Source organism: Hipposideros armiger, unplaced genomic scaffold, assembly GCF_001890085.2.
Source record: "Hipposideros armiger isolate ML-2016 unplaced genomic scaffold, ASM189008v1 scaffold_1168, whole genome shotgun sequence".
Taxonomy (NCBI): Eukaryota; Metazoa; Chordata; class Mammalia; order Chiroptera; family Hipposideridae; genus Hipposideros; species Hipposideros armiger.
Genome location: NW_017732518.1, coordinates 369,866 through 396,154, shown reverse-complemented (window position 1 = coordinate 396,154; position 26,289 = coordinate 369,866). Strand labels below are relative to the sequence as shown.

General features: G+C 45.0%; 2 protein-coding genes and 1 pseudogene across 2 annotated transcripts in view; 2 read left to right on the top strand and 1 right to left on the bottom strand.

Moving 5' to 3' along the window:
* LOC109376671 (zinc finger protein 543-like) overlaps nt 1-8,257 on the top strand; it is a 17,215-nt gene extending 8,958 nt beyond the window's left edge. Inside the window, exon 4 of the mRNA XM_019632742.1 lies at nt 3,161-8,257. Coding sequence (XP_019488287.1) covers nt 3,161-5,001 — 1,841 coding nt within the window. The 3' untranslated portion in view covers nt 5,002-8,257. The remainder of the gene's footprint in view (nt 1-3,160) is intronic.
* An 8,112-nt stretch (nt 8,258-16,369) lies between these two features.
* LOC109376666 (60S ribosomal protein L28 pseudogene) lies at nt 16,370-18,619 on the bottom strand (annotated as a pseudogene).
* A 3,885-nt stretch (nt 18,620-22,504) lies between these two features.
* Nucleotides 22,505-26,289, top strand: part of ZNF304 (zinc finger protein 304) — a 17,639-nt gene continuing 13,854 nt past the window's right edge. Inside the window, 2 exon segments of the mRNA XM_019632741.1 lie at nt 22,505-22,588; nt 24,733-24,862. Coding sequence (XP_019488286.1) covers nt 22,556-22,588; nt 24,733-24,862 — 163 coding nt within the window. The 5' untranslated portion in view covers nt 22,505-22,555.

The window sequence follows — 26,289 nt, the reverse complement described above, 5'->3', positions numbered from 1 at the left end:
CCCAAATGGTACGATTTCATTCTTCTTTATAGCGGAGTAATACTCCATTGTATAAATGTGTTTCTTGTACTTTTTGAATGAGGTGTAACTCATGCTGTATTGTGCAAAATCTTAAGAGTTCAGCTTGATGAATTTTTGCATATGTATAAACCTTTGTACCCACCACCTGGGCCTATATATAGAATATCTCCACACCCTCAGTAGTCCCTTCTCTAGGTCCCCTTGTTTAGCCTGTAAACATAGATCAGGTTTTTGTTTGTTTGTTTGTTTTTTAAGCTGAGCCATCTTGCCACCTGTTGGCAGCTCATCAGCAGCTCAGCTTGGGCCGGGAATCGAACCCACGTTCCTGTTGCTCAATGCTTGCACTCTTGAGCGAGCTCTGAACCAACTGAACCACTCGGCTGGCCCAGCATAGATCAGTTTTGACTGTTGAACCCCACAGTCTGCTATTTGTCATATCTGCCATATAATTCTTTTTGTGTGTTTGGAGTTTGATCACTTGGTTCAGTGATACGTCACTGTGAAAACTGCCATTCATTTATCCATTCCCATCTTGATGGGCATTCCTGTTGTTTTCAGCTTAACACTGCAGGATGTATATGTAAGCACTGATTTATGTTAACTTATTCCGGTACGTGTACGGGTCATGGGGTAGGTTTATGTTCAGTTTCAGTAGAAACTGCCAGAGTTGCAGTGTCTGCACCCTTTCCCATCCCCACCATTCACATGTGTGTGTCCGTCTGTCCCTTCCTGTCCTCGTCAGCTCGTGGTAACACAGTTCCCTTTGCTCTTTGAGGCCCATGTGGAGTTTCCTCTGTTCCATCCACAGCACTGAACTGCTCCTTCTAGGTCAGTGCTTTGCTCCGAATTTTCAAATACAGGAGTGATCACAATTGGATGGGTAATGACCCACAGCTTAATGAATGCTCCTACAGTGCCCAGCATGGTGCTAAGTGCTTTACAGGCATCTTCGCACTTAACCCTCACGACAGCCTATGAGGCAGAAAGAGAGTCTCTCTGTTTTGCAGATGAGGAAATTGAGATGGGAATAACTAAGTAATTTTTCAGCTGACTTTGTACAGGCAGAATTTGAGCTGCGTTGTTCTGGTTCCAGAGCTGACCTCTTAACCTCCATGCCATGTGAGCTCATGGCATAGCACAGACTCTCACGTGGAGCATTTGGCCTCCATGGATTCTCACTGGACCTTCATTTCATTCTCTTCTCACACTGGTTGCCATTTTAATGGCTCATCAAACATCACATGGCCCATTCTTTTGACTCTTAAATACTCACCAAGGTTAATCCACACTTTTTTTTTAAGATTTTATTGGGAAATTGGGGGAGGGGCACAGTATTGGGAAATTGGAGCGGGGGAACAACCAAGTTGCTGTCCTTTGATCTTAGTTGTGGAGGGCGCAGCAAGCTCAGCTCCAAGTCCAGTCACACCACTCAGCTCAAGGTGCTGTGTTCAATTAGTTGCAGGTGGGCGTAGCCACCATCTCATGTGGGAGTCGAACCGGCAACCTTGTTGGTAAGAGCACGCACTCTATCCCCTGAGCCACCCGGGTGGCTGCTCAGCTCAAGGTGCCAAGTTCAGTCTTTAGTTGTGGGTAGGTGTAGCCCATCATCTCAAACAGGCAACCTTGTTAGAAGCACGTGCTCTCACCAGCTGAGCCATCCTGCCACCTGTTGGCAGCTCAGCAGCAGCTCAGCTCGGGAGCAGCTCACTGGCCCATGTGGGAGTCAAACTGGCAACCCTGTTGCTCAGAGCTCACACTCTTCTCTTGAACAAGCTCTTATACTGACCGAGCCACTCAGCCTGGTATACACATTTTAAGAAAGGAAAAAACTATATTAAAATAACACTGATGGTAACCACTTTGAGCACCTCTTGTAATTGCAAAAGTCAAACGCTACTTGTATTCATCTTTTGTTATTGGTATAATTGCAATTTTAATACAGTTTTTTTCTTTTTTAAATTGTGTATACCTTTTTTTGGCACTCTTTGTATATGTAGTGTATAAGGCAGGCACTATTTTTAACTTTATTATTTAGAAAAGAAAGTGAAGGCTTATAGAATTTGAGTCTCTTACCAGGCACCACAAAACTAATGAGTTCTTCTGGAACTTGGGCCTACGGTTTTTGTGGCCAGAGACCATGATCTTGACCATAATACGCATGTGACCTCTAACTTGTTGAGTGGACCTCAGGTACAGATTTTGATTAATCATTAACCTTAGTTTATGACACATTGTCATCCTTTATTTGTGAAGGACCTTGATTAATTGATATATTAATTAAATTATTTGCTCATTGATGTCTTTTTAAAAATAATATGCTTACCATCACCAAACCCTCACGACAGCCTATGGAAGAGAATATTACTCATACCTTACTGTCTTAGTCGGTCTGGGCTGCTCTATCAGTAATGCCACAAACTGGGCAGCTTAAATAAAACATGTGTTTCTCACAGTTCTGGTTTCTGTGAAGTCCAAGATCAAGGTGCTGGCAGATCTGGTCAAGGCCCACTTCCTGGTTTGCAGATGGCAGTCTTCTCGTTGTAGCCTCATATGGTAGAAAGAAGAAGCAAGATCTCTCGTGTCTCTTCTTATAAGGACACTAATCCTATCTTGGGGACTCCACTCTCACCAACCTCATTGTCTCATGCACTGTTGTTCCCTTATTCTTGGAAGACTGTGCCTTTGTTCATTCTGTTTCTTCAGGCTGAGATGGCCTTCCCACTGACTATATACGGCCAATTCTACCACTCCAGTAGGACTCAACTCGTAAGGCATCCCGCCTGGGAAGTCTCCCTGATCTTTCCATCTCCCATCTAGGATGCATTAGGTGCCACTTCGCTGGCCCCTTGTAGCACCTTAAGATGTTCTTGCTTTGAGCAAACTCAGTGCATTACTTTGTACCCACCTCTAGCCTCCAGACACTCTGTCCCCCATCCATCCTGTCCCTTTGGGTTTCCCCTGTAAAGGTTTCAAGAGTCCAAGAACCAAAAAAAGAAATTGCAAACCTGGGTTTCAGAGATTGAACACAGCTGGTACAGGACCACTATCTTCATTTTCTTGCTCTCACTGAAATGGTGATCCTAGTTCTTCTGTGTTGTCATCACTAACAAGCTTTTGTGTATGTTGTTGTTCCCTTCAGGTGATATCACAAAACCCGAGACCACACAGCCTCCCCCTTCCCACCTGGCCTTGTCTGAGGATGTCTCACTCCAGGAGCAATGGACTCAGCGAGTCTCAGGGGACGCCTATGTGGGGCAAGGCAAAGGTCAGGATGGGCCATCAGAAGTTAAGGAAAGCCACTTGAGACCAGGGACTGACTCCCAGGGGGAGATGCTCTCTGGAAAAGTGATCCCTGAATGCGGTGGGTTAGAGAGAGATGATGGTTTGCACTCCAGGATTGTCCAGGAACCAGTCTCTCCTGGAGACATTCTATGTGAAAGAGACTCACGTGGACTGGTGAGAGATCCCGTAATTCATGAAAGGAAACAGCCCTATAAGTGCGAGGAATGTGGGAAAGTGTTTAACAAGAAGTGTTTCCTGGTTCGTCATAAGCAGATTCACTCTGGAGTGAAGCCTTATGAATGCACAGAGTGTGGGAAAACCTTTAGCAAGAGCACACACCTCCTGCAGCACCACATGATCCACACAGGGGACAAGCCCTTTGAGTGCCTTGATTGTGGGAAGGCCTTCAACCGCAGGTCACACCTCACGAGGCACCAGCGGATCCACACTGGGGAGAAGCCCTATGTGTGCAGTGAGTGTGGAAAGGCCTTCACCCACCGCTCCAATCTGGTCCTGCATAACAGAAGCCACACTGGAGAAAAACCCTTTGTATGCAAAGAATGTGGGAAAGCCTTCCGCGATAAGACTGGTTTCCTTCGACACTACATCATCCACACGGGAGAGAAACCCTTTGTGTGTGTGGAGTGTGGGAAGGCTTTCAACCGCAGGTCACACCTCACGTGGCATCAGCAAATTCATAGTGGAGTGAGACCCTTTGAATGCAAGGAATGTGGAAAAGCCTTTTGTGACAGCACAGACCTCATTCAGCACTACGTCATCCACACTGGAGAGAAGCCGTATAAGTGCCTTGAGTGTGGAAAGGCCTTCTACCGCAGATCACACCTCAAGCAGCACCAGCGGAGTCACACTGGGGAGAAGCCTTACGTGTGCAGTGAGTGTGGAAAGGCCTTCACCCACTGCTCCACCTTTGTCTTGCATAAAAGGGCCCACACTGGAGAAAAACCCTATGAATGCAAAGAATGTGGGAAAGCCTTTAGCAATCGGTCAGACCTCATTCGACATTTCAGCATCCACACTGAAGAGAAGCCCTATGAATGCAGTGAGTGTGGGAAGGCCTTCAACCGCAGGTCATACCTCACGAGGCATCAACGGATTCACAGCGGAGAGAAGCCTTATGAATGCATGGAGTGCGGCAAAGCCTTTTGCCAGAGGGCAAACCTAATCCGACATGCCATTATCCACACTGGGGAGAAGCCTTACATGTGCACTGAATGTGGAAAGGCCTTCACGTACTGCTACACTTTTATCTTGCATAAAAGGGCCCACATCGGAGAAAAACCTTTTGAGTGCAAAGAATGTGAGAAAGCCTTCAGCACTAGGAAAGACCTCATTCGACATATCAGCATCCATGCCGGAGAGAAACCCTATGAGTGCAGTGAGTGTGGGAAGGCCTTCAACCGCAGGTCAGGCCTCACGAGGCACCAGCGGATTCACAGTGGAGAGAAGCCCTATGAATGCATGGAGTGTGGGAAATCCTTTTGCTGGAGCACAAGCCTCATTCGACACGCCGTCATCCACACAGGGGAGAAGCCTTATGAGTGCAATGAGTGTGGGAAGGCCTTTAGTCGCAGCTCATCCCTGAGTCAGCATCAAAGGATGCATTCTGGGAGAAACCCTGTCAGTGTATCAGAAGTGGGAAGACCCTTCACAAGTGGGCAGTCTGCAGTCAACCTCTAAGAACTCCTTTTGGGGAAAGACTTTTTGAATGTAACCACTGAGGAAAATGTTTTGCCAGAAGAAATATCTACTCATTCATACCAAAGAGCAATTCCACAATTTTCTTCTCTGTGAGAAAACCTTTTATTGCAGGATATCAGTTGTCATCTAACGAGTCATGTTAGAAATTGACTCAGCCTAGAATTTCATTCAACATCCGAGAATTCATCCAGGAAAGTGATCCAATCTTTATTGTGCACTTAGCAAAACCGCCAGCCACATCCTCCTCCTTAGTTTGTACTGCAAAATTATCTCAGGGAAATTTAAATAAAGGAGAAGAGACATAGAAGAAACAAATGCCTACGGCAATTTGTTATCCCTTCCTTAGTTTATCTGGGGAAAGGGGAGTATTGTTTCGGAGATCAGAGGGTCTTGTCCCTTTTTCTTTTACATACCTTCACTTCTGTTCAGTATTGGGAGAGTTAGTTGCGAGTATGTCTGAAAACATGAATGGAAAGAAAAGCCTTCTGTGCTCTACAGTATTGTCCCTGCCTTTGAGCAGGATAAGTCTTGAGTGATGAACTGCTTTTATATGTCTATGAATGGGTCCATTTTACTGTACATTTAAGACTGCTTGAATTTTGAAAATCATGATGTTTCTTCATGTGTCTTCAACCACTCAAAAACTCATACTTCATCTTGATCTACTTATTTTTTTCTCTATTTTTCTGTGAGGTGAGGATGACAGTTGTTGAGTGACCTTCCCAGATAAAACCTAATTCTTACCTCTGATAGTGGTTTCTGAGCTTCTTCAATCCTCCTTAGAGACGCTTCCACTTCAACAATTTTATAGGGGTTGAACCAGTGAAAATAAAATAAAACATGGCTAAGTCAAGCTAAAGAATAATAATAAAGTCAGAAAAACACATAGAGAAGGCATCTCATTTTTAACTTTGCAAAAGATTGAAGATTCACTGTTTAATTAACTAGAATTTTAACAGATGAAATGGGCATGTGTACATGTAGTTGTGTGTGATTGGCACAGTTGTCACCATAGACTTAATCTTGATATAGACTAATAACTAGTATCTTTATCAGGGCATTTTGGAATTCCATCTTTGATATTTTTTTGAGCTACATGTGATAGTATTACCTCATGTTAAGAAATATACTGTAGGGAAAGATATAAATATCACGTATTCACTTGGAACCCTCCTCAGGGCCTTTTAAATGAGGACGTATGTAGTTTTGTCATTGTAGGCCCATTTTTGTTGTATTTACCCATGGCATTATCGTGAAAACCTTTCTTCATCCTTTTCATGTCATGTCTAAGAAGTCTTCAGAAAATTCTAGGTCTGGAATATTTTCTTCTATGTTTTCTAAAAGTTTTATAGTTTTATCTATTTTAAATCTCTGGTTCATGTTAATTTTTGTATTGCCATGTTACATTTATGTTGAGTTTCTTGTGTTTTTGCCTAAGGATATTCTCTTCCAGCACCATTTGTTGAAAAGACTATCCTGCCTCCATTGAATTGCATTTACTCCTTAGCCAAAAATCAGGTGGATATATTCATGCTAGTCTGTTTCTGAGTTCTCTATATTATCCCATTGATTAGTGTATCTTAACCTCTGCCAGTACAACATTATCTTGATTGCTGTAGCTATTACTAAGTCTTAAAATTGGATAAAATGGATCCTCCATATTCTTTTTAAAAATTAATTTAGCTTTCCATATCAGTTTTTTTCCTTTGGCTTTCCATATAAATTTTTATCATGTGCTTATCTGTATTTACAAAATACCTTGCTGGGATTTTGGTAGAAATTAATCTGTGGGTTACTTTGGTGAGATTTGGAATCTTTCTTGTATTGAGTCTTCCAGTTCATGGACATGGTATGCCTCTCCATTTATGTAGAATCCTCATTGATTTATTTCACTAGTGTTTTGTAATTTTCAGTTTATAGAGCCTGAATATATTTTGTTAGATTTTTATCTAGGCACTTATTTTTTGAGTCATTATATGCAGTACTGAGTTTTTAATTTCAATTTGCACATGATCATTACTGTTATACTGAAATATGATTTTTATATATTGAACTTGTATCTTACGCTCTTGCCGAATTCACTTATTAGTTCTAGCCACTGTTCTTTTTTCTTTTTTGTAGATTCCTTGGGATTTTTTTCATAAACAATGTTACCAGCAAATAGTGAACATCTTATTTCTTCTTCCTAATCTGGAACCCTTCCATTTCCTTTTCCTGTCTTTATCATACCAGCTAGAACTTCCAGTACAGTGTTGAATACAGGTGGTAAAAGAGGACACACTTGGGTTCATAATGTTAGAGAGAAAGCATTCAATATTGACCGTTAAATAAGATGATAGCTGCAGGTTTTTATTACACATGTTCTTTAGTTTGGAAAGTTTTCCTCCTAATCTGATAAGAGCTTTCATTATGAATGGATGTTGAATTTTGTTAAGTACTTGTCTCCTTCAATTGATGTGATCATGTGATTTTTTTTTTCCTATGGCCTATTGCTTTGACTGGTTTTTGAATGTTGAACTGGCCTTGCATTCCTGTAATAAACCCTACCAAGTTATGAAATATAATTGCAATATATATATATATATATATATATAAACAGCATTCCGTTTGGTAGCATTTTGTTGGGGAATTTTGTGTCTAAAATCATGTGCATATTTGTCTGTAGTCTAATATTTTTTATAGTGGTGTTGGTGTCTTAGTAATACTGACCTCCAAAAATGAACTGGGAAGTATTCCTCCTTTTTTTTTTCTTGTTGAGATTTTATAGAATTGGTGTTATTTCTTTTATTTCTGTAACATTATGTCTTAGAAATGTGACTATAAACAGAATATTGCTGGATATTTTTCAACCCACCAAAGTTACTGACTACTAATTCAAATACTTATTCCATACTCATTTCATATGATAGCTGGTATATTTGAGTTTAAATGCATCTTTCTGTTTTATGCTTATCTTTGCTTCAGTTCTGCTTCTTGTACTTTTCTTTAAAACTTTGTGTAGATAGTTTACATTCTAAACTTTGCTTTTAGTTGGGAGTGTATGTACGCCTATTAAAGTTTAAGCTAAAATTATAACACTTGTCCTTAACATAAATGAGCATAGAGTTAATACCTTCCCCTTACTCTTGCACAATATAAGGGATATTATTGAGGATCACATGGTAATTCTATCATTGTACTCAACAATGAGATACTGTTTGTTTTATACAGATAATGAATAATTGTATTATCCACAGATGCATTCTTTTTGGATCTTTATTCCTTCTATTGCTGCAGACCTTTCACTTGGTCACTTCCCTTTGACCTTAAATGTAACCTTTACCATTCATTTTCTGTGGGTTAGTTTTCTATTACATTTTTCATTTTTGGCCACATATAATCTTATTGTATGCTCTTTCTTGAAAAACACTATTGAACGTAGAAATCTTTGTTGACAATAATTTCTTCAGGACCATCAGTATGTTCTTTCTTTATGTCCCTGACCCACTATATATTGGGTGTGAGTGGAAACTCTTTTGTGTTGATAGTTTCCTGATGATAAGGAACAGTATTTGAACCTGATGCAAAGGACAACACACCTTAGAGATTGTCATCAGTGAGATAAGCTCAGTAATTAGATCAAGTTTTGAGTTGTAATAATAAAAGGGTGACAGTATAGAATACATAGGAGAAATAATAAAATATACATCTGGCGGCTACATTGATGGATTGTGACATAAGCTGGCTGGATGCTTACCAATCCCATCTTTTTCTGGAGACCTGGCAGAACCACTTCTCAGCTTTCCTTACACTTAATTTGGGACCATGTGAATGAATTGCAGCCAGTTAAATATAGGCAGAAATGACTGTGAAGTTGTGTATGAATTGTTCTTGTATTTGTGCACCATTCTGGGGATCTCCTTAGTGATTCTACATTTTATACCTCCCTAGGATTTAGTGCTGCCTTGGGGGCTGCAAGTTCAGGTGATGGGCTGATGATGGTGTTTTGATGAGGACAGGACCTGATGACCTGAAGCCTCTGAGCTTCAGGCTGGGCCATCTCATGATCACATATGTATACCTGGATCTACCTCCCCTGAGGGTCAAAAGGAGATGAAGGAGGGGACAAGGGAGGTCCTGGTTACTGTGAACTAGATGACATGTCATTCTATGTTACAAATGTGAAACCTTGTCAACTCCGCTATCCACTTAAGCCTGAGAGCTTCCCAAGATCTGAATTGTGTGGCCTGCAATCTCTTGGGCAACATGCCTACCTGTAGTTTAAGGAACCCTCTTGTGCTGTTTAAGAAATAACTAAATAGGGCCGGCTGAGTGGCTCAGTTGGTTAAGAGCGTGAGCTCTGAGCAACAGGGTCGCTGGATTCAATTCCCACATGGGCCAGTGAGCTGCACCCGAGCAACAGGCCGCCGGATGGCAACTGGACTTGGAGCTGAGCTAGCTGCGCCCTCCACAACTCAGACTGAAGGACAACAACTTGGCTGTTCCCCTTCCCCAACTCCCCAATAAAATCTTTAAAAACAAGAAAAATAACTAAGTAAACCAAATAGTATAAATGTGTGCATTTATGTAAAAATCAAAACTTATGAGACTACCTGCTGAGTCAGGGAATCATTGTATTTTTTGTTTTGATAGATAATGTCAAAGATCCTGCAGAGACGTCCCCAACTTCACCTCCCATAGCACATGAAAAACATTGTGATGTTAACGCTAATGACAATATTAATATTAGTAGTCCCCCTTATATGTGGGGGATACTTCCAAGACCCCCAGTGAATACCTGAAACGGAGGATAGTACCAAACACTATATATACTATGTTTTTTCCTATATAGACATACATGTACAGCACAGATATGCTGGACAAAGGGATGATTCACACTTCCCAGGTGGGATGGAGCAGGACGAGTTGAGATTTCAACATGCTACTCAGAACTGCGTGCAATTTAAAATTCATGAATTATTTCTGGACTTTTACTTTTTTTTTTTTTAAAGATTTTATTGGGGGAGGGGAACAGACAAGTTGTCCTTTTGTTCTTCAGTCTAGTTATGGAGGATGTCGCTTCACTGGCCCATGTTGGTATTGTGATAATTGTGCTCTTTCCGGCTGAGGCAGATTGGTGGCTGGCCATTGGACCGCCGCTCATGGCGGCTCACAGCAGCACATGCTGGTTGCCAGCCACTCACGGTAGGTAGCTCACTGCAGCCCCACTGCAGCCTTGCATTCTGCAACACAGCAGCCCAGCAGCAGGTGGAGCTGTTGTTCACCATCTTAGCTGTAGAGGATGCTGGCTGTCATGGGGGATCTGAACCTGGGTCCTGCTGCTCAGGGCTGGTGCTCCCCAGCCAGTTCTTAACAAATGTGCCACTGCCGGCCCTGGACTTTTCCATTTAAAATTTTCAGACTGGTTAACCACGGTTAACTGAAACTGCAGAAAGCAAAACCACTGATTGGGGAATTAGTGTAGTTATTAATTTATTGAGCACTATGTGAAAAGAAATTTTTATGTGCATTCCCATGAGAGACTATTAGGTCATCAGGAAAGTCATGATGTATTTTTGTTTTTCAATGCAAAAATGTGTCATGACTTTCCCGACGACCCTATATTTCCCATTGTAGTCACATTAGCGCCATGGTTCTCAATCTTAAGTGAGCTACCAGAGGATTCCGTAAAGCTGTGCTGCATTCGGTCCCCAACGTTTCTGATTCACTAGGTCTGGGTGGGGCCACAGAGCTTGCACTTCTAACAGGTTCCCTGATCCTACCGTTACATAACTGAGGGCAGGCTTTGCCTCCGTGCCTGTGGAGATTTGGGCATTTTTAAGAGGAAGCGAGAACCGCCGGTGTTCAGAAACCTGGAGCTTTAGTTCCCTAGCCTGTTCCAATACCGCCGCCTGTCGGTTGATATGGAGAAGGGAAACAGCACATGCGCGTAGACACGGAATAGAGTTGATTACCCAGAAGGAGATGCTTCATGCATGCTTTCGCCTGAGCTCTGGGCCAGTGAAAGCCTAGGAGAGGGGAGTTTCCTGCAGCGTGGGGCGGGACTTCTGGCCTTGCCTCGGGAGTACTTCCTGTCGCGCGCAATTGCTGGTTGGACCTGGACCGCGTGGATGGGAGTGCTGCGTTAGGGGGCAGCTCTGGAGCCGAGCAGGAAAGGAGGGTGACGTGGCTGGGCCGTCCCCGCTCCCATGCGATTGTGACTCCTGGCGCCTGCTCTGACTCCCAGAGACTGTCCGCGACTGTGAGACGGGAGCCCTCGTGCCTCGTGCTTGCCCGGGGCTTCAGCGATCCGGCGCCCCGACACCCGAAAGAGGTTGCCTGGGCCTTGTGAACGTGCTACACCCTCTTCTAGCGAGGCTCGGAGTGCGGCACGCAGCAGGAGGTGACCCCACCCTGGTCGCCCGCCACGCAGGGCTCCGAGCAGCCCATTCGGCCCGGTGGCAGAGGCGTGGGTGGCAGCGCTGATGAATACCGCGCAGGTGAGTGGAGGGTCCCTGGGCCTCACCCTCACATACCCTCGTCACCGCTCCTCATAGCTGATGGTGGTGTCCTAGGTCTCAACCTTTCCGTCTCTCGATTCTCTGTCCTGGAGGAGGTCAGTTCTGGACCAGAGTCCTGAGTCCAAGCCAAAGATTGTGTGGATGAAATAACGTTCGGAAAGGTGTCCCAGTTATGGTAACAGGCATGTACAAAGTCTTGGAGGTGAGACTGAGTTTGGAACGATCAGGGTTACTGTTATGGAAACAGACAGCAGTGAGGCAGAAGCCTGGCCTGGAATAGTAGCCCAAGGAGCAAAGCGTCCCTTCTGAAAGTTTGGATCAGAGAACAGAGATGATTTAACACAAATTTTATTCAACAGGTTTCTTCTGGCTGCGGATTGGAGACTGGAAATGAGACAGGAGGGAGGGAGACAAGAGAGGAGTGTGAACTGACAGCCTTAAAGTTGTGTCTGGGAGGCATGCTCTGGATGACAGCAGGAGAACTGACGGGCAGGATGGCGGTTAGGGCCCTTCCTGCCAGACCCATAGCTTACAGAATATCTGTCTGCCCACTTGCTTGGTTCTGTTCTGGGCTGGACACAGTGATCAGAGGCCTGGTGTCTCTGAGTTGGGAGGCTGGGAGGAGAGGGACCAGGAGCTGGGTATGTGAGCAGACAGATTGGGGAGTCCTGTTGACTGTGGGCTCAACTGTCCTCATCATAGTAGGGCTGTGTGACCTTCGAGGACGTGTTCGTGTACTTCTCCCGGGAGGAGTGGGAGCTCCTTGAGGAGGCTCAGAGATGCCTGTATCGTGATGTGATGCTAGAGAACTTTGCACTTGTGTCCTCACTGGGTAAGTCCCTGTTTTAGTTCTCTATTGGTACATAACAAATTTCCCCAAATTTAGTGGGTTGAAAAGAGAAATTAATTATATCTTGGTTTTTGTGGGTCATGAATGAGACATATCCTACTTGGGTATCTCTAGCTCAAGGTCTTGTGACTTGCCGTCATGCTGTCCAGGGCTGCTGTGTCACCTGAAGGCCTACCTGGAAATGAATCTCTTCAAGGTCATGTACACAAGCAGGAGACTATTGGGCTAATTTGTTATTTCCTTGCTGGCTGTTGGCGAGAGCCCTCCCTCAGTTTCTTGCTCTGTTGTCTTCTCGGTAAGCAGGTCACAAGGCAGCTGATTTCCATGAACATGAGCATGAGACAGCATTCAAGATAGAAGCCAGTATTTTTGTAACCTATTCTCAGAAGTGACATCCCATCATTTTTGCCATATTCTGTTTATTAGAAAAAAATTTTTAGGTCCAGCCCAAACTCAGCTGCAGGTGCTTAATGAGTGCATGGATTCCAGAGGGGTGGGTAAGATTCCCAGTTTCCTGGGCTCGGTTTTATTCTTCCTTTTTTTCCCAAGGGTAGCTCTGTGTCTCATGGTTGTGTCACAGCACAGCTTGGTTCCCTGGAGTAGGTGGTGTGGGACCAGGGCCAGGCAGTAGGCGACCGCCTTCTCACCCCAAGCAGCCCCAACATATACTGCCCAAAGCTTTGAAATGAAGGATTTGGGGTCATGAGGCTTGCAATCTGTTCAACAGATCGCTGATGGCCTGGCCACACCTTGGCAGGGGGACTATCCAAATTCCTGGCCTCCCTATTCCCAGATTCTGCCCCCTTCCTCTAAGTGACATTTCTCAGGATCTGACTGTTCCAGGAATTGCAAGGAATGTGATCATTCCTTGTGAAGAACAGTGTGCTGTTCCTGTAAGACTTTCTTCCAGGATTCTTTTTTTAATATTTTCCTTCTCTGTGGAAAGGGTTGCCCTGGGTCATGGCTGGTCACTCACCAGCTCTTCTTTCCCCTTAGGACTTGCAGTTTCCAGGTCCCAAGGAGTTACCCACGTGGAGCCAGAAGGGAGCCCAGCATTCCTGAGAAGGTAGAAAGCTCCAGCCATAGCAAAGAAGACCTGGAGGAGGCCTGGCCCTGGTGAGTGGTGACATCAGGGCTGGCTTCGCATTACACAAGTGATCTGTGCTTTGACTGATAGTGTTTGATGCCAACACCAGTGGCTAACCTCATCTCACTTTTCCTTCTGCATTTTTGATACTTTGCTCACTTTTCATTTGCACTTGGAATTCAGGAACCTGTTAGTCCCTTACCCTTCTTGTCCCACATCTTATCTGTTCCTTTCTTGGTACTCCATGTACAGTAAGTCCCCGAGTTACAAAGAGTTCTGTTCCGGGAGAATGTTCGTAATTCGGATTCGTTCATAAGTCCGACAAAGTGAGTCTTATACACCTCTGACACAAATATACATTGTAAAGCCAATGGTTGAACAATTCACATTGTAAGAACGAGTGACGTCTACCATCTTTTTGCCTCTGTCCAGTCTCTCAATTATTTTCACTTATGTTTCCATGGTTATTGCTTTGCGCTTACTAGCAGTCCCCTCCACATCACCACTGCTTTTCCTCTTGCTTCCGGACATCCTGGGCTCTGATTGAGCACTGTACTACTGTACACTATCGTACTGTACAGTAAGCACACAGCAGCACAACTGTGACAATGTCTGGCAGACACGTGAGCTATTTCTGCAATTTGTTCGCATCTCGAATGTTCGTAAGTCGGGGACTTACTGTAGTGCTTGCTCTACAGTATTGGTTTTCAATGAACATGTCGTGAGGTGTGCACATTTCCTTAAATTTTCCTTGGACACTAAGTATTCAGTTCCAGACAGATTTTTCTGGCCCTGGACATACCCTTTTGGCACAGAATTCACCTGTCACAAGGAACCTAGGCCTTGTCGGGAGACTATATCTGTCCTCCTTACACTGTTCCCTGTCCTCATACCCTCTCCCTGTGATGTGTCCTCCATTCTCTGAATGCCTGCAGTGCGCAGCAGCCCTTCCTCATCCTGATTCTAGCACCCATGTTCTGCCAACAGTCCCAGGGACTAATTCCTGGTTTGTTGGACACGTTTGTTATGGAATGCCATTTGCCCCCCATTAAACATGGGCTTCACCAGCATTTATCTTCCTCCAGGTTGTTGGTGTCGACAGGAGGATGAGGCTGCACCTCCTGAGCAGGGTGTTTCTGTAAGTGTCACAGATGAGAACTCTCAATGCAGGCCCTTCCCTGCAAAAGGCTTACTACTCTGACATGTGTAGCCCAGTTTTGATAGACATTTTTGCATCTGACTGAGCTACAGGGAAGAAAGTCTGGCAGCGACCACCCAGCAACATGTGACTCGTGTAGGAGAGACTTCTGGTTCAGCGTAAGCCTTGATCAGAGGTAGAAGCAGTACGAAGAGTGGAATTGTTTAGAAGGGAAGAGGGCTAGACCTCGTTTGTGAGGAGTGGCCGATCCCATGTGTTAGAGAAGGCCTTCACTTGCAGAGCAGGTCGGAAGAACTTCTGGCCAACTCTGGATTTTTCCAGCACCAGGCCCCTGACTATGGGAGAAGCCATGCAGGAGCACTGAGTGTGGGGAGGCCTTTCTGTGCTGGCATCACTAATGGCCTTTGTGTGTATCGGATTCATGTTAGGCAAGAAAGCACGATCTGAGACTACTGAGCCTCTCTCCTTTCAGCTGGCCTTGTTGGATGGATCCTCACTGCAGGATCAGTTGACTCAGGGAGTCTCAAGGGACTCCTGAGTTGGGCGAGCCAGGGAACAACCAAAATGAGAATGTCAAGGAGGGTCTCCCCAGAAAGATGAGCTCTGAACACAGTGGTGTGGGACAGATGATAACCTGCATTCTCCAGGACATGCTTTTTATGAACAAAACTCACGTGGACCAGGTGATGCTTCCATGTTCTCCATAGGGCAAGATCTCCACATGTGGAAGGAACACAGGTAACGGTTCCAACTTCGGCATGTTATGCCATTAGCAGATTGTGCCAAAGTGAAGCCCTGACTGCAATGAATGTGATAAAGCCTTTCTCAAGAGGGCAGAGCTATTTCCCACGCTAGACAAGGTCTCTTGAGTGCAGAGTATGTTGGTAAGCCTTTTAAGACAGCTGTTTTTTCACTCATCACCTGCGGGTTCTCACAGGAGAGAAGCCCTGAGTGCAGTGAGTGTGGAAAGAGCTTCCTCACCCTTCTGTTTTTTTCTGGGATAATAGGATCCACACTGGAGAAAAACCCTTTGAGTATAAAGAATATTGGAGAGCTTTTGGTGACAGCTGTTCCCTAACTCAACACATGAGGAATCACACAGGGGAGAAACCCTGTCAATAAAGTGAGTGTGGACCCGCTTTCAGCTTTCATTCATCCCTCACCCAGCCTCAAAGTATGCGTGTTGGGGAGAAACCCTGTGAGTGTAAGGGACATGGGAAAACCTTCTGCAAGTGGACATACCTCAGTCAAATTCAGAGAACTCATACTGGGGAGAGACCTTTTGTAACTTTTTTTCTTTTCTTTTTTTTTAAAAGTTAGGTCCTGCTTATTTTTTTTTTTAAGATTTTTATTGGGGAATTTGGGGAGGGGAACAGCATTGGGGAATCAGGGAAGGGGAACAGACAAGTTGCTGTCCTTTTGTTCTTCAGTCTAGTTGTGGAGGATGTCGCTTCACTGGCCCATGTTGGTATTACCATTGCGCTCTTCCCAGGTGAGGCAGATCGGTCGCTGGCCTCTGGACGGCCGCTCACGGCAGCTCTTGGCAACTCATACCGGCCACCAGCTGTTCATGCTGGCTGCCGGCCACTCACAGTAGCTTATGGCAGCTCACTGCAGCAGGGGCTGCAGCCTATGCCGTCGCCAGCGACTCACGGCAACCCAGCTCCAGGTCGAGCTGTTGTTTACCATCTTAGATGTAGAGGGCAGTATTACTGGCCCTCGTGAGATCCAAACCAGGGCCCTGCTGCTCAGAGCTGGTGTCCCCCCAAGCCAACTCTCAACCAATGCGCCACTCGGCTGGCCCTGAATGTAACTTTTTGAGGAAAAGCTTTTGGCCAGAGGAAACATCTCACTCAGCATCAGAATTTTACCAAGGGGAAACCCAGGAAGTATCATTGCTATGAGAAACTGAGGCAAATCATCACTTGTCATCTAAAGAGTCATATTGGAAATTGACCCAGCCTTGGACATTACTCTACATCTGAGAATTTATAAAAGAGAGGACTAATGATTATTGTACAATTACAAAAACCTTCACATGTAGCTCTACCTTTGGTATGCACTGAAAAGCAATCACAGGAATATTTTAAAAACATAAAACTGACACAAAGGAGGAGGAAGAAAGGAAGTAGATAAAACAAAATGAAATGCATTCATGGCTTCTTTTGGATTTCCCTGACAAACCCACAACAATTTGTTATTTGTTTTTTGTTGTTGGGTGGCAGGAAAGGAACGGGTTTGAGGTAAAAGGACTTTGTCCCTGTCACCTGACTTAATGTACATGCTTTGCCATCCTGTGTCAGGTGATCTACATACTTGAGAGCAGTTCTGCAAATATTTGTTTAAATCCTTGTTTATTACAAAACACTGTCTCAACCATTGGGGAGCATAAGTCTTTATGGTAAATGTGAAGCATTTAAAACTTAAAGAAGTATACTAAAAGTCTTGTTACCTAAGATTATTTCATATCTAAGGAGATAAGTCCACACCTTGAATGGGTACATTTTACTGTGCCATTTAAGATCTTTTGAGGCCCCGGTATTTATTTATTTATTATTGTTTTTGAGATATAATTGACATATAACATTGTGTACAAAGTTTAAGACCTACAATGTCTTCATCTCATGCATTTATATTGCACTATGATTGCCAATGTAGCATTAGCTAACACCTCTATTATGTTGCTTATTTATCATTTCTTCTGGTGGTAGGTGGGAACAGTTAAGATCTAGTCTCTTACCAAGTTTAATGTTTGTAATACAGTTTTGTTGTCTGTAACCCGTACTGTGTATTAGATCTCCAGGAACTATTTATTTACTAGTTGTAAGTATGTACCCTTAAAAAGCAATCTCTCCCATTCCTCACCCACCAGCTTTTGGTAACCATCATTCCACTCTGTTTTTTTGAGTTTGGTTTGTTTTTTCTTTTAGATTACACATTTAAGGGTTGTCATACAGTATTTGTCTTTCTCTGTTTGACTTAATTCAGCGTAATGTCCTCAAGGCCCATCTGTGTTTCTGCAAATGGCAGGATTTCCTTTTCTCTCTTGGCTGAATAACACCTGGGTGTGTGTGAGAGAGATTTTTATCCATTCATCCATTGACGGACACTTTGGTTGTTTCCATATCTTGGCTGTTGTGAACAATGCTATAATAAACGTGGGAGTACATATATCTGTTCAACAACCTGTTTTCATTTCCTAGGAATAAATACCCAGAAGTGGAATTGCTGAATCATATGGTAGTTCTATTTTTAATTTTTTTTTGGGGGGGGGGTGGAGAAAGTTGGCTGGTGCTTTATTGTTTTGCGGGGGAGGTGCTCAGGAGCTCTTGGTGGGACGAGACTGCTTCCTCTTAAGCGTCATGGGCTTCTGGCTGCACAGGATGGTGCTGGCCCTATGGATGGCGGCTATGTGCAGGTCCAGGCGGTACTTGTTCTTGCAGATCATGTACTGGATGCCGCTGAGGGTGGCCGCGGCATACTTGTTGGTGGTCCGCATGTATGAGGTGGCTGGCTTTCGCTGCCTGGACGTCCACTTCATGACGACCACCACACCTTTGCCATAGGCAGCTGGCTTCTCGCCCACTGTCTTGTAGCGAATCAGTCCATTGTAGTGGAAGGAGTTACAGGCTTTCAGATTATTGAGCTTGGTGCTGTACGTCTGCTTGTTCCTTTAGATTAGGAAGCTGGAGCAGTTGCACACAACAATTCGTTGCAGATGCACAGACATGGTGACAGCTCCTCTCATCGGCAACTGGAGATGGAAAGTCTGTTTTTAATTTTTTGAAGAGCCTTCATACTATTCTCTAAAGTGACTGGACCAGTTTACAACCCCACCAATAGTACACAAGGATTCCCTTTTCTCTATTTTCTTGTCAACATTGTTCTCTCTTCTTTATGATAGCCATTCTTACAGATGTGAAGTGAAATCCTGGTGTGGTTTTGATTTGCATTTCCCTGATGATTAGTGACGCTGAGCACCTTTTCATGTACCTGTTGGCTGTTTGGGTATCTTCTTTGGAAAAATGTCTACTTAGCTCTTTTGTCCATTTTTCGATCAATTGTTTGAGGTTTTTTTGTTACTGAGTTATTTTTTTGTTATTTAGGTTGCCCTTTTATTTTGTTATATTTCTTTTATAGTACAGAAGGTTTTAAGTTTCATGTAGTCCCACTTGTTGGTTTTTTTTGTTGTTTGTGCTTTTGGTGTCATATCCAAAAAAATCATTGTGAAGGAGCTTCTTCCCAGTGTTTTATTTTAGGAGTTTTATGGTATCAGGGTTTATTTTTAAGTCTTTGATTCGTTTCAAATTAATTTTTGTGAGTGGTGTAACATGGGGGTTCAATTTCATTTTTCTGCATGTGGTTATCCAGTTTTCCCAACACCATTTGTTGAACAGACTATTTCCATATTGGATGTTCTTGGCTCCTTTATCAAATATTGACCATTTATGTGGGTTTTAATTCTGGGCACTCTGTTCTATTCCACTGGTGTATCTATATTTTTTATGCCAGTACCATACTGTCTTAATTACTATAGCTTTACAGGATAGTTTGAAATCAGTAAGTGTGATACCTCTGGTTTTGTTCTTATTTCTTATGATTGCTTTGGCTATTTGGAGTCTTTTGTGGTTCCATACAGATTTTAGGATTTTGTTTGTTTTTTTTATAGATTTTATTGGGGAATCAGGGAAGGGGAACAGCCAAGTTGTTGTCCTTCAGTCTTAGTTGTGGAGGGCGCAGCTAGCGCAGCTCCAAGTCCAGTTACCATCCAGCCACCCATCGGCAGCTCGCGGCAGCTCAGCTCAAGGTGCCATGTTCAATTTTAGTTGCGTGTGGACATAGCCCGCCATCCCATGCAGGAGTCAAACTGGAAACCTTGGTTGTTAGGAACACGTGGTCTCACCAGCTGAGCCATCCTGCCACCTGTTGGCAGCTTAGCGGCGGCTCAGCTCAGGCACAGCTCACTGGCCCATGTGGGAATTGAACTTGCAATCCTGTTTCTCAGAACTCGTGCTCTTAACCAACTGAGCCACTCAGCTAGCCCTCTAGGATTTTTTTAAATTATTATTCCTGTGAAAAATGCCATTGGAATTGTGATAGGGATTGCATTGAATCAATAGGATGGCTTTGGGCAGCATGGACATTTTAACAATATTAACTCTTACAATTCATGAACACAGGATATCCTTCCATATGTATGTGTATTCTTCCATTTATTTCAACAGTCGTAGTTTTCAGTGTACAGGTATTTCAGGTCCCTGGTTCAATTTATTCCTAGGTATTTTGTTGTTTTTGATGCTATTTGAATGGCATAGTTTTCTTTATTTTTCAGATGTCTCATGGTTAGTATATAGAAATGTGACTGATTTGTGTGTATTACTGTTTATATCCTGCAACTTTACTGAATTCATTGATTAGAGCCAGTAGTTTTTTACCTGAGTCTTTGGGATTTTCAATATATAAGATCATATCATTTGCAAATAATGACAATTTTACTTTCCAATTTGGATGCCTTTTATTTCTTTGTCTTGCTTGATTGCTAAAGCTAGGACTTCCAGTACTATGTAGAATAAGAGTGGTGAGAGAGGCCTTCAATTTAAAAAACAACAACAAAGCAATACACATGAAGCTAATACAATATTGTATGTCAACTGTAATTGAAAAAAATAATAATTTAAAAAGATACTGCTAAGAGAAACAAACGAACAAAAAAACCAAACCCTTTTTTCATGTCAGTTTAAACATCCAGCACAGTCATTTGTCCTTGATCGTGATCTGCCTGTTTTTTATTTATTTTCTCTGAAGCATGAGGATGATCATGAAGCTGTGCAGTCTTCCCAGAAAGTTCACCTCAGTAATTTTCTAGGGGTTGAATTAGGGCTAAAACAGTAAAACACATTCAAGTTAAATTGATGCTTAACTTTGAAAAAACAAATATGAATAAGCAATCTCATTATTTAATCTTATGAGAATGTGTCAAGTGTTGCCATAAAGAAAAGTGATTGGAACCTACCAGAGAGATGAAGACATGCAGGTATGTGTGGGTTTCACTTTGTTGGTGCTCTTATCAGATGGTGGGCCAGTTTGTAATATCACCTTTGGGATCGTTTATGAGGCTAAATGTTGAACTACATGACATGATCATTATTACCTCATGTTAAAAACACAGCACATTGTTTAATGTAAAAATAATCACACTCTCACTGTGAACCCTCCTCTGCCTTGTCAATGAGCTCAGGCGTAGTTTTGAATCACCATTGTGGGTAAAGCCATTCTGTGGTACTTTTACCGTTTTTCATTATGCACTCACTTCTCAAAGAGTCAGAAGTCATACTACTTAACAATTTTTTAATGACAGCATGTATAGTTTTTTATTATTTGTGAAAGAGTTGCCTCTCAAGGGCCCCTCTCTCACTTTAGGAGAAGCTGTGCAGTGGCTGTGGCTATACCTATAGCTGAGCACGTGGGTCCATAATAGTCAAAGAAACCCTCTCCTTCAGAGGATGTTTCTTTCCACACCTGGAAGCTCTTCAGTATAACAGCAGATTCAGAGACCTGGTCCTGTGTTTGTCCCAAAGCAGTTATGACATGCCCTCCAGAGGATGAAGGACTCAGGTTTGTTCCCTCATCTCCCATTTCTCAGTCATGGTCACTGAGTGGCCTTGACTGAGGTTAGCGTTCTGTGAACTAGTTTATATTCAACAGGAGATTCCCAGAGTTTAAAGGTGATTGCCAGACCAGCTACTAAGAACACCATGGCCTGGCCTCCTAGATGGCCCTGAGCTCCTTTTCCCCTTCCAATCACAAGCCCTACTGTGGCATATAATTTAAACTTGTGATACAATAGAAGTTAGCCCCACACCTGGACTTCTAGGCAGAGAGAACATCCTGTCTGTGTAAAGGTGTGTGTGTGTGGGGGGGAGTGATCCTGGTTATTTGAAAAAGTGAAAGTCCAGCGTGGGGAGATTTGAGGCCAGGGCCTGAGAACAGTGGTGGCCCACCTGAGGACTGGTCACAGGCCTCCCCAAGGAGGTGCATTCTGAGTTCACAAGTGATGCTGATACTGCCAAAATACTACCAAATCATGGACACAATTTTGGGAATCAACGAATTCAAGGAATAGTTAATGTTAATCTGCACAAATACCCCACGAGTTAGGTATATTCATTGTTCAATTTAAATCTCAGGCTCCAAAGCTGAGAGAAGTTAAGCAGCTCTCCCGGGATTAAAGTATGGATCACCTGCTGGAGACCCCTGAGGACGGGGCATTGAACCAGCTGACCACGGAAATCTGGATGCGTCCCCTTTACGATGCCCTTTAGCCCTCCAGGACGCTATTTCCCCAACTTGCCCCACCACCGGCCTTTGCGCGGTTGTCATGAAGAGCCAGAAAGGTGCCCTTTGCTGGAGTAGATGCAACACACAAACTACATTACCCAGAAGTTTCTGCCCGGCGTCTCAACGTTGCGTCAACGGCAGCCCGGAAGATGGGCGTTTCCCGCGCCCTGTGTGGCCGAGGTGGGACTTCCGGTGCCGCCGTCCTGACGTCTTTAGCTTGTGCCGGGACTGTCAGTCCACTCTGGCTGTAGAGGCTCTGCGTCCTGGGCGGGGTCCGCTTCCCGCGCGGCTCTTCGGAATCCAGCCGGCAAGGACGGTAAAAAGGAAAGGACGTCTCTTCACGCCTGTGTTACGACCTACGATCCCCGTCGGGGGACGGGCGGCCCTGCGCCGAGGTGTCCGCCCGGGCTGCGCTCTTTTCGAGGCCTTCGCGCCGGCGCCCGCGCCCTGTCCTCGTCCGCCCCCGGAGGCGGCACCCTGAGCTCTGTGCTTGTTTTTACCCTGGGGACGGACTCACAGTGCGACAGACAGCCCAAGGTCACCCGGCCGTGTGGAAGTGTGGGGTTTCGGCTGAGTCTCAGGTCTGCGCTCAGGACTCCATGGCGGCCACGGCGCTGATGGACCGGGCTCTGGTGAGTGGAGGGAGGGTCCCTTAAGCCCTCGCTGACTCGGATCTAGGGGGTGGTGTGTTCTAGGACCGTCGTCATCACTTCGCCTTCATCGCTCCCGTCTCTCAAGTATAAAGGCCATGGAGGGCGGACACTCCCAGCGGATATATTGCTAGGTTCTCATTCCCAGTGTCGATAAGATGAGGTGTGCAAGGGTTTCCAAGGCACTGGAGCCAGCTGGTACAAATACTTGGAGGTGAGAATGAGTCAGGAGTGTTCTGGGAACCGCAGGTTTCTGTTACGTCTGGTGAGAACAGAGAGCAGGAGGTCAGGGGTCAGACCTGGAGTGGCAGCCTGAGGAGCTGGGCCAGTGTTCTGATGGTGGTGGGAGCCATGGAAGATTTGGAACAGAGAAGGGAGATGATCTCACTTAGGCGTTAACAGGCTCCCTGTGGCTGCAGAGTGGAAAGATTAGGAGGTGGGCAGGGAGACCAGGATGGAGTCTACTCCAGTAGTCCAAGTAGGTACTAATGGTGGGTGGACCAGAGTGGTGGCAGTAGATGGTGGAGAAATTTATGGGTTTTGTGTGTGTGTGTGTGTGTGTGTGTGTGTATTAATTTCAGCTTTATTGAGAGAAAATTGACATATAAAAATAATATGGAAGTCTTCAGGAATTTATGTGTCAGCCTTGCGCAGGGGCCATGCTGATCTTCTCAGTATCGTTCCAATTAGTATATGTGCTGCCAAAGTGAGCACTTGTATACGTTTTTAAAGTAGGGCCAACCAGATTTTCTGATGAGACAGTAATAATCTGGGACTCTTCACTTGTCCCTCTGTCTGCACTTGAGTCTTGGGGGATGTAAGGGGGCCATTTTTAGCCCAGCATCCTGAATCTAGGACAGGAGTTACATAGAGAGGGCCCCACTTGGACAGCCAATAGGATGAGGACTGGAAGGGTATATTAGGCCCAGGAAGAGCATGTGCAAATGCTTGGAAGTAAGATTGAGTTAGGGATCCTCAAGGAACCACAGGCCTGAATTATGTCTGTTGGTAACAGGGCTAGGAGCCAGGCAGGAATGGCAGGCTGAGGAGATGGGCCTCTTCTGAGGATGGTGAATGACTTAGGAGATTTGGAGCAGAAGAGATGATCTGACTCAGATCTTAATAGGCTCCCTCTGGCTGCTGTCTGGTTGAGAACAGCATGGGCATGAGGGAGGAGCTATTGCAGTATCCATGGGAGTGTTGATGGTGGCCAGCCAGAGGGGTGGCTGGGGAAGTGAGAGAAGTTGGTGGATTTGGGATCTTATAAGTAGGGTGAAAGGATTTTCCAATGTGAAGGGTAAATGAGAGAAAACGAAGAGTCATGGGTGACCCCCAAGGTGGTATTTTTGCTTTAGTTGGTAGGACGATAGACGTGCCAGCAACTGATATAGAGAAGTTGGTGGCAGGAGTAATTTTCAGTGGTTACATTGAGACTTAGGTTTTCAATGTGTTTAGTTTAAGAAGTCTCAGAGAACCCCTTAATTGAGGCATCACGCTGGACATAGGATTTTAGTTGAAGAAGTTCAGAGGTAGCAGCTGGTATGTGGAGTGGGGTCGAGCTGTGGGTTAAATTTAGGAGGGATTATCTTCAGATGGTGGCAGTGCCATTAATAACAAGAAAGTCGAGACTTGAGACTAAGGACTTGGTCTCTTGCTTAGGCACCTGGGTGGCAGTGGTGCCTGTCACAAAGACATAAGGGCACTTCCTGGACACCATGTGCAGAGTGGCATGGCGGGGGGCCTACATGGGGGGTGCATATGGTGTGTACCAGCAGGTTGGCAGTGGTAGTGGGGTCCCAGATGTGACAAAGGTGTGGTTCAAAGGGTGAACGGACACATTGGGAAGAGGGTGAACTGACAGCCTTAAAGTTGTGTCTGGGAGGCATGGTCTGGATGACACCAGGAGAACTGACGGGCAGGAGGGTGTTTGGGGCCCTTCCTGCCAGACCCATAGCTTACAGAATATCTGTCTGCCCACTTGCCTGGTTCTGTTCTGGGCTGGACACAGTGATTGGAGGAGACCTGGTGTCTCTCAGAGGCTGGGAGGAGAGGGATTAGGAGCTGGGTATGTGAGCAGACAGACTGGGGGGTGCTGTTGCCTGTGGGCTCAACTGTCCCCATCATAGCAGGGCTGTGTGACCTTCGAGGACGTGTTCGTGTACTTCTCCCGTGAGGAGTGGGAGCTCCTTGAGGAGACTCAGAGATGCCTGTATCGTGATGTGATGCTGGAGAACTTTGCACTTGTGGCCTCACTGGGTAAGTCCCTGTTTTAGTTATCTCTTCATGCATGGCAAATTTCCCCAAAATTTAGTGGCTTTAAACAATAAAAATTCATTATCTCACTTCTGGTGCATTAGGAATCTTGTCACAGCTTACCGGGGTGCTTTTGGCTGAAGGTCTCCCATGAGGTTTCAGTCAAGCTGTCAGCCAGAGCCATGTTCTCATTTGAAAGACAGTTTCAGGAAGAATCCACTTAGGAACTCACTTGTGTGGTTGTTCGCAGGATTCACTTTCTTCCAGTTTGTTGAAGTGTGAGCATTAGTTCCTCACTGGCTGTTAGCCAAAGGCCTCCCTTAGTTCCTTGTCATGGTGGCCTTTCTGTAGTGTACCTCATAGCATGGAAGATGCCTTCCCTCTGAGGAAATGAGCAGGACAGAATACCCAGGATAGAAGCTGGTCTTTTTCTCACTTGACCTTGAAAGTAACATTCCAATATTTTTGCCATGTTCTGTTTCTTTGAAATGGGTCAGTCAGCCCAGTCTACAATCAAGGCTGATATAAGGGCATGAATACCAGCAGGTAGGCATTCCTGGGGGCCGTCTTCAAGGCTGCCTTCCATAGGCCTTCACACCCACTCCAGGTTCTTTGTGGTTCGGTTTAACTCCCTTGTTTCCTAGGAGCATCTCTGTGTGTCCAGCCAGATCAGTGAGTCTTCTCCTTCCCTTCTTTGGTTATGGGTGCCAGGCCTGGGCTGTGTGCTGTGTCCCCTCCCTCGTTGAGCAGTCCTAACACCTGCTGCTCAGAAGCCAAGAAGGAGCAGGTTAGGGACTCAAGGCTTTTTCAGTCTGCTCAACAGGTTCTACATGGCATGGGCACTACTTGTCCAGGTGACTGTCCAGCTCCATGGTACCTCTGTATCCCAGGTTCTGCTGTCATCCTGTAGCTGACATTTTCTGGGGCCTGACTATGCCGGGAATTGCAGGTACTGACATGGTCACTGCTTGTGAAGGTCACAGGGCTATTCTGCCAAATCCCCCTGTGAGGTGGGTTTTTTAACATTATATTTTCTTCTCTGTGGGGATGGTCTACCTGGGCCACTTATCTGCCCTGTGTTTTCTTCACCATTTCCTTCTGCCAGGTTCCATGTAGTTGCCCAGTTGGAAAGGATTAGAAAGCCCTGGGTGCCTGATGGGGCAGGCCTGACTGCCGCCACATTAAGAGAGGCCCGGAGAGGGCCTGGCCCAGCAGGAGGAGAGGTGGAGACTGTCACGTTAGGGCTGCATTCAGATTGTACCTTCAGCTGCTTTGTGTACACCAGTGTTTTCTTGCCAAGGTCCATAGCCAGACTTCATTTCTCCTTTTTCTTTCCCCCTCTTGGCACTTTGCCCACTTGTCATTTCTCTTGTGGCTTGGCTGTTTCCCATTTCTCTGGCCTTTGTGTCTCACTCATTCTTCCTGCTCCC